Raw genomic sequence first — 11,154 nt, forward strand, 5'->3', positions numbered from 1 at the left:
GCTTTGCTAACCTGCAAGATGCACAGACAGCAATATGTGAGTGTGTCTGACATGAGGTTCAGCAAAGGCAGAAATTCCGCCTCAGCAGAATGCAAAGTGAATACTGCAGATAGCCTACTTGTACAGTATGTACCTCCTGTCTCTCTTGTGTTCATCCTCTCCACTACAAGTTCATTGCAAAACTTGGTGAATGAAATTGCAGTTAACGGTTCAGTTCTTATCAATTCAAGACCACAGTGCTATTTAGTAAATTAGACAGTGGAGCAATGACGGATTGCCACGAAGAAAGGTTTGTCTAAAAAGTATGGCTAAGATGATAGATAAACAGGACAGCTATTTGTATCTAAAACTAAATAATGTTAACCGGTTTCAGCTTCTCAAATGGGAATATTTTTTGAACTCATCCGACATGATAGTAAACTAAATATATTTGAGGTTATGACTTTTGGTAAGCCTATTGGAATGTGTGATTGGGATTTGATCTTTGCTGACATTTTACAGGCAAAACTAATAACTGGTTAATCCTTAAGATAATGAGTGGGTTTATTGTGTTGCAGCTTTTTTCTTTTTCTTTACATTTTACTCGTGACATCAGCAATACATTGTCCAGGGAGCGAGGTCCTCAGTTTTGGACACTGAACTCAGCAGGGGTTGTGTGGGACCAAAGTGCCACCACCTGGTACAAAATGGTACACATCTAACCTGAGTTGAAAAAATGCATTACAGTTAAAGAACGCACACATAGTTATGTATAAAGAAAAATCATCTTTTACATCACAAATTAAAGTGATAGTTACTGCTAAAATTCATACAGTTTTCCTTATATTTACCGCTAAATATAATGAAAAATGACAGCAGGTGTATAGGTAGGCCTAATGCATGGTTAATATGCCAATATCTTAATTTTGGATTACAAAATGTAATTTGTTTCACATACAATGATGGGGACTAAATGATTGACTGTATTAAAGGACTAAATATGAGTCAAATTTACTCATTCACCAGCAGACCAGTTTCCTTTGATTTCCAGATGCTACTGAGGAGGGAGGCGGGACTTCTGCCCCACACAGCATGACGCTACATCAAGGCACCAATCAGATAACCGGATCGCTCAAACTTGGCGTTTTACGTTTCAAAACTCGCACATGCGCACTTCATTTTAAAAATGGCGGCCGTACAAGGTGGTCTGGTCGAGGCAGAGGAAGTAAAAGACATCAAAACAGAACCATCAGGCGATGCCGGTGGAAATAATAATGCAAACGACGGCAGGGCGCTCTCCACGTCCCCGGGGTCCAGTGCACCGGCTGCAGTTAACAAAACTCCGTCGGGAGCCCCGGAGGACCAGCAGACGCTGCTGGCAGTCCTGCAGTTCCTCCGAAAGAACAAACTCGCCGAGTCCGTCGAAATATTGCGTCGGGAAGCGGGCTTACCGGAGGATGTACTGGACCCGAAGGGGGCTGATGCCCCCGGGGCAGGCTCTGGTGGTACTGGGGGCAGTGTGGACCTAGATGGCGGGGATGCGAGCTCTCTACTTAGCCGGGTCACCGTCTCATCCGCCGCTCCTCCTCCTCCTCCTCCTCCGGCGGCGGCGCCAACCAAAGGTACTACTGGTAGTTTGAATGAGTTAAACACTGTTGCACCACCGAGTTTACAAAAACTACCAAAAGTTGATCAAACTTTCGCTCTATTAAAGTTTGGCAAAGGTTGTCTGCATTGGAGTGATGCTGCTTGAGTGCATGGACGTAGTACAACATTTGGGGGGGGGGGGGGGGGGGGGGGGGACATAACGTTTTGAGTGTCACTTTAATGTCCTGCAATATGACACACATATAATGGAATTTAATGAAGTTAGGCTTTCTTAGGAAGTGTATTCATCTGTGTTGTTTTAAAACGCACTGCTCATTCAAAACATAGGCCTAGGTTAAGGAAAACAAATTTCCATAGCCCTGCCCATTAGTCTTAGTGAATACCATATGCACTTCTTGCTAAGGTGTAATTGCACAGGGAAGATATAAAACATAAATTCCTTTATGCTTCATGCCTGTCCAAACAGTCCCACACTTCCAGGCTGAAACAGTACGATGACCAATAGAATGCCTGTCTCACTCTCTTTCCCACCAGCTCCCGGGGAGGACCAGCCGGATGTCAACGTGGTGCTGTCGGCTTACAGTCAGAAGGGAGACACGGCCCTGTACGGCGTTTACTACAACGGCTTGAAGAGGTTCATAGAGTCTGTGTTGGACTGTCACCGGGCAGAACTATCCCAGGTCTTCTACCCGCTCTTTGTGCACATGTACCTGGAGTTGGTCTACAACAACCACGAGGCCGAGGCAAAGCTCTTCTTTGACAAGTCAGTTTCCTCCACACGTTGTATGTCTCCCCGGCTACATTATAATGCAGCTTACTATATTTTGCCCAAGAACAAATAGAAAAAACATCAGCTCGTTCAAGACGCTACTGCCAGAGTTCTTCTGACTGTCTTAGGTCATCTGGAGCTGGACTGTTCCTAGGTTTAAAAGAAAACATGTGGAAGCTGCTCTTAGCTTTTATCCAATTCAATTCAAAAACCTTTATTTTCACTCGAAAGACACTGAGGTTTCCCTCATTTGCAGTGACGACGAGCATACACAATACACACAATAACAAGGATAACATATTGAACAGAGAAAACAGAAATAAAATAGGATGCTGCTGCCCTAACCTGGAATACATTTCTTGAAGATATAAGATCAGCCCCCAAACCATTGCTACCTTATTAAAACTAAACTGAAGACCTTAATGTTCACCTCAGTTTTTAGAGGCAAACTCAGCGACCGTAATGTATGTTTTTTCAAAATCAACTAATCTCTACTCACCATACCGCTACCGTTCCACTGTGTGTGCATGCTGTAAAAAAGTCTAGGGGTTTACACACAGCCGCAGCTCCGTTAATGGCGATCTAAATGCCTGGCTCAGAGCCAAGAACCGCCTAGAACATGGTGTAGTTAGTATAGAGTAAACACAAACAACTTTTCACCAAACTTTCACTAGAGATCGCTTACCCCACCTTTATTAACATAATTTAGCAATTTTATTGATAAAGCTTAAAAGACAGACTGCCGTTTTTAGCTCCACAACCTTGAAAAATGTGTTTCCTCTGCTGTTTACAAAAGTGATATTTTTTCTTTCTCTCTATGCATTGTGACTGTTAAGCTCTATTAGTTCTTCATGTACACCCACATTTTTCAAATCTTCTTTCCCTCTTTTATTCATCTATTCCCCCCCCCCCCCGCCCTTTTCTCTTTTAAATGTTTTATGTCAAAGCACTTTGCATTGCCTCTGTGTATGAAATGTGTTATATAACTAAACAAAATTGCCCTTGCCTCACCCGGTCTTGTTCTTTTCTTCTTCTGCTTGGTTTCCCTATTGTAGATTCAGCGGGGACCAGGAGTGCTACTACGAGGAGGACCTGCGCATTCTGTCCAGCCTGAGCAAGAGGGAACACATGAGGGGCAACGAGACCCTGCTGGACTTCCGCACCAGCAAGTTTGTGCTGCGCATCTCCCGCGACTCCTACCAGCTGCTGAAGAGGCACCTGCAGGAGCGCCAGAACAACCAGATCTGGAACATCATCCAGGAGCACCTCTACATCGACATCTTTGACGGCATGCCGCGCAGCAAGAGCCAGATAGACGCCATGTCGGGCAGCTTGGCGGGAGAGGCCAAGAGAGAGGCCAACAAGACTAAGGTTTGAACTCGTACACATTAACCGTATTAGGGGGAGGTCACTCACCATACCAGATATTTAATAGTCAATATTACCAATACCAGCGGAATTCCACAATTTTTTCGATTACCCAATTTGATACCACGGTAAAAGAAAAAAAAAATTAATCCCATTTACTTTGATATACATGCCGTTATTTTCAACCTTTTAAAGTTCTAAAAAAACAAAACAACGATAAATAAAAAATTAACGACTATTAGTACTAATGTTATAAAAGCAACATCTGCCCTTTCCAATTTCCTTGCTCCATCAGGAGTTGTGGTTGTATCCTATGTGCCTCTATGAAAAGCTCTTTGTTGTTGTTATCCCACACCTGTACTGTAAAAAAAAAAAAAAAAAGTACCTTTTTACATTTGAATAATTTTGGTATGGCACTATGCGACTCTGTTGAATTCATGATGACACGCTCTATTCATTCTCCTCCAAACCAGGTTTACTATGGTCTGCTGAAGGAGCCGGAGATTGAGCTGCCTCTGGACGATGAGGACGAGGAGGCCGAGAATGAGGAGGGCAAACCCAAGAAGAAGAAACCCAAAAAGGACAGCATGGGCTCCAAGAGCAAGAAGCAGGATCCCAATGCACCGGCACAGACTAGGTAGATAGATACACTGGTATATAGCACATGTTTAAGGTTGCATTTTGTAAAGGGATGTTTAATTTTTCAGAACAGCCTTAGTAGAAATGTTATATATAATACTCATAAGTATGTATAAGTTTTCGTTAGTGTATAATAGAATGAAAAAAAAAAGTATCACCTTATATCTACATAAGAGCGAGGTGGCGGACATGCACCTGTTGGAAGACAAAGTACTATAGAGTTAAGAACTAAACATCTTCATTACTTGATATTGTGGAAAGACTTGTGGCAGTGGTGGATGGTGCCATCTCAAGTAACTAGCCTCTTGTCCTTGATGGCCACCGTAGCTTTTGTAAATAGTCCAAACGGGAGCGATGCAAAATAGAATCCTACACGTGAATGAAGCCAAATACTCCTACATGACACACTACCTTTAACAGAGATTTATATTTTTACTTTTTGTTTGATTAAAAAAATAAATAAAATGTTTGTGGAGGATAGCAGTCGGGTGAAAGTTGAGGTTGTTTTCTTGTTGTCCAGGATACCTCTTCCAGAACTAAAGGATTCAGACAAGCTGGACAAGATCATGTACATGAAGGAGTCCACCAAGAAGATCCGCCTGGGACCGGACAACCTCCCCTCCATCTGCTTCTACACTTTTCTCAACGCTTACCAGGTAAACGACACATAACAAACCTCGCTATGTTTGTAACATGTTAACACAGTTTAAAGAAAGCTGTAGAGACCGGAGAGTAGATATCCTTCCTCATCACGTCCCCTGTTGTCCACCCAGGGTCTGACGGCGGCAGACTTCACAGATGACTCTAGTCTGATCGCGGGAGGCTTCGCTGACTCCACGGTGCGGGTGTGGAGCGTCACGCCCAAGAAGCTCCGCAAGGTCAAGTCTGCGGCAGGTAAGGCATTCCTGGAAAAGTTATGGAAAAATGTTTTTTTTTAAAAATGTATTCGGGCCTGGAAATGGTTTGGAATGAACTGAATATTTTGAAAAAGTTTTGAATTTAAACTGATTTTCGCTAGTTTTTCAAAACTTGTTCATTAATATCTCAAACATTTCTGTTCTATGAATTACAATTGTTTAAAATCTAGTGTGATTGGTTAAAACTAGTTGGGGTTTTTACTGAAAGAGTGAGTGAAGTTAGCGGTTTGCTTATCCTCAAGAATGCCTGGGAAGTGCGTGTTTAATAATTCACAGCTTTCCAACAACAAATATTAGACATGGCTCAAGAGAGTCGCAGTAAAAAAGCCATATCATTGAGCCATATGATTGTGAAAAGGGCTACTTACTTTAAGCTATTTGAATAAGGTTATGGAAATTGGGTTAGATGTCATGGAAAAGTCATGGACAAGTTTGAAAATTCATTGGTAAAACTGTGTGGGAACCCTGTGCTGTCTATAACTTGAATAGTCTCTCTCACACTCATTCACAAACATTTCTAACTAGTGCTTCCATTTTGAGCCCATTCCAATCTGGTTTTAGGGCAGGCCACAGTACTGTCTCTGCTGTGACTTTGGTTGTAGACAACATTGTTACAGCATTAGACAAGAAAAAGCACTGTGCAGCACTTTTTATTGATCTTTCAAAGGCCTTTGATACTGTTGACCACCATTTGCTTTTACAGAGGCTGCATGACATTGGCTTTGATCATTCTGCATGTAGCTGGTTTAGGGATTATCTCTCTGATAGACAGCAGTCAGTTAAACTCGGGAGATACCAATCTGAGTTTTTAACTGTTACAAATGGTGTCCCACAAGGCTCAATTTTAGGTCCAGTTCTTTTCACAATTTATATAAATAACATTGTTTCATCGCTAAAAAACTGTCATGCCCATCTATACGCTGACGACACAGTACTGTATTGCATTTCCGATTCGGTGCACCAATCTATTCAGAACCTACAAAGCTCTTTTAACACCCTGCAGGACTGTCTAGTGGACCTCAGGCTGGTTCTAAATACAGACAAAACCAAATATATGTGTTTCTCCAGAGCAAGAACTACAAATTTGAATGATTTTAATATTTTTACAAATAATGGATTTTTAATTGAAAGAGTCACAGAGTACAAATATCTTGGCATCTGGTTAGATGATAAACTCACTTTTAATTTTCATATAAAAAATCTTGTTCGTCGACTACGACAAAAAATTGGCTATTTTTATAGGAACAAAACCACCTTCCCTTTATTTAGTAGGAAAAGGATTATTGAAGCAGTTTTCATGTCTGTCCTTGATTACGGTGATGTGGTTTACCGGCATGCATCACATTCATGTCTTAAACTCCTGGACTCTGTTTTTCACTCTGCTTTAAGGTTCATCACAGGAGATGCTTATGACACACACCATTGTCTTTTATATGAAAAGGTTGGGTGGTCCTCCCTTAAAGAGAGACGTGACGCACATTGGCATATTTTAATTTACAAAGCCTTGACCGGGAAGCTTCCTCGTTATTTAACTGAATTGCTGCAAATCTCAGATGGGCTTTATCAGACCCGCTCCACTGACATGCTTATGCTTTATGTCCCACAAGCCCGGTCTGAGCTAGGAAAGACAGCTTTTAGCTTCAGTGCCCCTGACTCCTGGAACAACTTACAGCAACAAATTAAACTAAATAACTTCATATCCTTTAACCAATTTAAACAAACTATTTTAAATCTGCCAAACTCTACCTGTAACTGTTTTAATTAGGCTATATTGTACTCTCACCCATTTAATTTTAATTACTACCACTTAATTTCACCACTGTGTAAATGTTTCAATTGTTTTTCTCTTCACCTGTTGTTGTGTATTTGATGTATTTGCGTTGAATATTGTTAATGTATTGTTGTTTTTCCTTTGAATTTGTTTGAACTCGACGTCATTGAAAATGAGGGTCACCCCTCAATTGGTCTCTCGAGGATAAATAAAAGTTAAATGAAATGAAAATGAAATGAATTCTCACTCTCTCACTCACTCAAGACTTGAGTCTGATCGACAAAGAGTCTGACGACGTGCTGGAGAGGATCATGGACGAGAAGACGGCCAGTGAGTCAAAGGTCCTGTACGGACACAGTGGCCCGGTGTACGGCATCAGCTTCAGCCCAGACAGGTTGGGAACAAAATGCCTTCACTCATTTCTATGGCTCATGTCGGTCACTCTTTTTTTGTTGCTGCTTTTACATTTTAAATATAACATTTTGCCTTTCAGAAACTACCTGTTGTCAAGTTCAGAGGACGGTACAATCAGGCTATGGAGTCTACAAACATTTACTTGTCTAGTAGGCTACAAAGGCCACAACTACCCAGTGTGGGACACCCAGTTTTCCCCCCACGGGCACTATTTTATCTCCGGGGGACATGACAGAGTAGCTCGGTAAGGTACCGCATACTACAGTACAGTACACTCCCTCTGTAAAAACCAGTGTCAAAACACACTTTCAGTACACAGCAACTCTGTCTACAGATGTCTCTCATTGCTCTACTATGCTGTGCTTTTTCTCCAACAGTCTGTGGGCGACAGATCACTACCAGCCTCTGCGGATGTTCTCTGGTCACCTGGCTGATATCACCTGCACACGCTTTCACCCCAACTCCAACTACGTGGCCACTGGCTCCTCTGACCGCACCATCCGCGTCTGGGACGTCCTCAACGGAAACTGTGTGCGCATCTTCACCGGTCACAAGGTAAGTCACCAGAGGCAGTGGTCCACCATTCAGCAGAAACTCTGTTTGATAGGACTGTAAGATAATATTTTTCAACTGCTTATGTTTTTTTTTAAATAATGAACAATCACAATGAAATCAGTACACTTACTTTTTATTTGAAAGAAAATAGCAATGCAAACAATATATTTATTATATTTTAATGTGGACATTCTCATTATGCTGCAATACAAGCTAGGACTCGGGACTCAGCTTTTATTTGTATGTTTTGATTATGACTAATTCAATTTAAGAAGATCAATCATGGATTTGTGCATGAAATGTTTGTACGCACGGTTTAAGCATGAATCATATGAAGTGTATGCACTGTTAGTAAATCAGGGCCACATATGAGGTCTACTAATAAGTGACTTGCTTTGTAGTGTGGATGGATGCTACAAAGTAAAAACCCTACAAGAGGTACGCACTGCAGAGACAACTACTGAGCCTTTTTGAACTTGTATCTTCTAGGGTCCCATCCACGCGCTGGCTTTCTCTCCCAATGGGAAGTTCCTGGCTTCAGGGGCCACCGATGGCAGAGTTCTGCTGTGGGACATCGGACACGGGCTGATGTTTGGAGAGCTGAAGGGCCACACGGAGACCATCTACTCCCTCAGGTTCAGCAGAGACGGAGAGATCCTGGCCTCCGGTGAGTGACCTTGACCAACCAAGTCTCTTTATAGAACACTGGAGCCAGATGTGTTGAACTTATCTGATTTAGAGAATGAAGTTAGAAAAGAGCCCATCCCACAGTTATTTGATGTGGGTGTATTTGTATGCAGCTTTGAATGGAGTATCTGATACCAGGGTATTCCCAGGGACTTTTAATACCAACGTCAAAGCAGGAAGATTTTGAAGTAACTTTCATAAAGAACATTTATTATAAAATATCATTAATATACTTGTGTGTATATATAATAAAAAAAAATAGCTTTGAGTGTGTATACTCAACAAAAAGTTCTTATTTGTCATAACCCCTTTCAAATTATTTAAAAGGGCCAACACATTTAAGAACTTTGTTCAACACTTTTAAGGCCTTATTTTTAGAATATTAAATGTAATGTTTTTATGAACCCGCAGTGACGGTTTCATCTTTGTCATTCACCTAGGCTCCATGGACAACACGGTTCGTTTGTGGGACGCGACCAAAGCGTTTGACGATTTAGAGACCGATGACTTCACAGCAACCACCGGACACGTCCACCTACAAGAAAACTCCCAGGAGCTTCTGCTGGGAACCTACATGACTAAAGCTACACCTGTTGTACACCTTCACTTCACACGCAGAAACTTGCTCCTGGCTGCAGGGGCTTACAACCCCTGAGACTATACAGTTAGGAGGAACATATCTACAAAAACTTGAAACGAAGCAAACGTCTGGTCCCCAAGTTTGTGGTGCAGTGGGAAGGAAAGGACAATAACCCTATGGTGAATTTTCTAGCTGTGAATTAAGATAAGGTTAGCCAACTTCTTGATCTGGCACCTGATCTATTGCAGACACTCCCTTATACCCTGAGAAAAGTGCCATTGTTGATTGACGACCATTTTTAAAAATCACTGCCAATGATACAACACATGTCTGACATTTCTGTATCTTTCTTTTATACTGGTAGTGTACACTGTAAATAAACCAAGTGTTTTTTTTTTAAATATTTTGGGCATAAATGTTCTTTATTGTTAACATGGGAATCAAATCATTTTAGTACAAGCATGTCCAGCTGCTTTCTCCACTCCCAGCTGTCAGAAAGGATGGTCACCTGTAAGGAGACAATAAGAAACTTGAGTAAAAGGAATGTCTGTAATAAATGTATACACACTTTGAAAACACAAGATAGAGGGACTGCCATTCACTTACATTATCACTTTTCTGTGATAGCCTGCTTCTTGGGCTTCAATTTGAAGAAAAGGACAATGGTTGCTATGCTCGCATATGTGAGCAAAACACACTGTAGAAATAAGAGAAAAGCATGATGAGAAATACTACAGAGGAGTGAGCATTTTAACTGTCCAATGACATAGTGAATTTGCACACTACTCACGTTCCTCCTCCCTGTGATTGTGTATGCATTGAAGTACTTGGCAATCCCAGAGAACTGGTGTGCGGTTCCGGCGTCGTGTCCTCCCATGGTGGATAGTAAATGGTCCTACCACAAGGAAAAGAAAAGGTGATTTAGTGATGCTTCATGACACATTACATTAGCAGTGTTGATGGTATGTGGGTCAAATCTGTAGCAAAAACAATTGACAATATTATTTTTTTAAAGTGTCTTCTTTAAGTTGATCACATTACTATTAAATCACTTCTATGATAGCAACTTGAATCTCTTAAAGTGTGATGTCACCTTGGGACACTGATGAGCATTTTATATAGACCAAATACACTGCAGATTCAATTTGCCTACTTTAAATATTCCCATTAGAGCTTAAGAGTCAGTGCTAGTCACACTACACATAATTGTATTATTGCACGGCGTCAGAAGAGTTGACAGGCACTAGTATGGGGAAAACCTAAGCACGTAAGCTAATAAATGCTTCAGGGTTAGGACCTTATTCGGGCCTATTTTTGTTGCTGCAAATTTTAATTCTTGAAATAGTAAACTAGCTACAGACAGACCTACAGTATATGGTCGGGATTACTATATAGGAGTGCACCTGTATGGTGTTTGACTTGTCATGCTGTTTCGATCAAATCTGACATGTCAAAACGCTGATAACACGCGTAATGCAATGATATTGAGTATGACAAATCAACCCTCGTATAAAAATAAAGCAGTGGTTGACAGACTACTAATAGCGGACTTTCATTCAGACTGACTTTGGTCGGTCAGTGGCAGCATAGCTTCTTAGCTAGCACACTCTGTGCTAGGTTATATTGTTAGCTAATTCAACTTGAAGACCTTCAGCCAAACAGTACACAGTCACATAGGCCATTCAAACACATCATGGGTAATACTTAGCATGTTTAAAACTTAAGTTAATTATCTTATTTTGTTTGTTAATCTGTTCATGTCTTACCTTTAACACACGACCGCTGAGCAAACAGAATGAGACAAGTGCCCTTCAGTAGAATTGAGGCCGCGATGCTAACTTCTCAAGGAAGTCCCGCCTACTTTAGC

The 11,154-nt window shown here is 41.3% G+C and overlaps 2 protein-coding genes across 2 annotated transcripts; one reads left to right on the forward strand and one right to left on the reverse strand.

The window, feature by feature from the left end:
* Positions 1–1,165: 1,165 nt before the first annotated feature.
* Positions 1,166–9,447, forward strand: taf5 (TAF5 RNA polymerase II, TATA box binding protein (TBP)-associated factor; the record flags this gene model as incomplete). The annotated part of the gene is made up of 11 exons (XM_080029548.1): positions 1,166–1,601; positions 2,122–2,350; positions 3,412–3,727; positions 4,198–4,361; positions 4,884–5,019; positions 5,137–5,257; positions 7,316–7,445; positions 7,545–7,709; positions 7,843–8,020; positions 8,510–8,687; positions 9,148–9,447. 11 exons carry the CDS (start codon positions 1,166–1,168, stop codon positions 9,360–9,362), a joined length of 2,268 nt encoding a protein of 755 aa, XP_079885674.1. The 3' UTR covers positions 9,363–9,447.
* Positions 9,448–9,642: 195 nt separating this feature from the next.
* On the reverse strand, positions 9,643–11,132 carry atp5md (ATP synthase membrane subunit k). Its single transcript, XM_080029555.1, has 4 exons — positions 11,054–11,132; positions 10,078–10,182; positions 9,894–9,984; positions 9,643–9,795 (listed from the first exon to the last, which is right to left on the reverse strand). Exons 2-3 carry the CDS (start codon positions 10,162–10,164, stop codon positions 9,898–9,900), a joined length of 174 nt encoding a protein of 57 aa, XP_079885681.1. The 5' UTR covers positions 10,165–10,182; positions 11,054–11,132; the 3' UTR covers positions 9,643–9,795; positions 9,894–9,897.
* Positions 11,133–11,154: the final 22 nt, after the last annotated feature.

The sequence above is a fragment of the Ammodytes marinus genome (assembly GCF_949987685.1).
Source record: "Ammodytes marinus genome assembly, chromosome: 6".
Taxonomy (NCBI): Eukaryota; Metazoa; Chordata; class Actinopteri; order Uranoscopiformes; family Ammodytidae; genus Ammodytes; species Ammodytes marinus.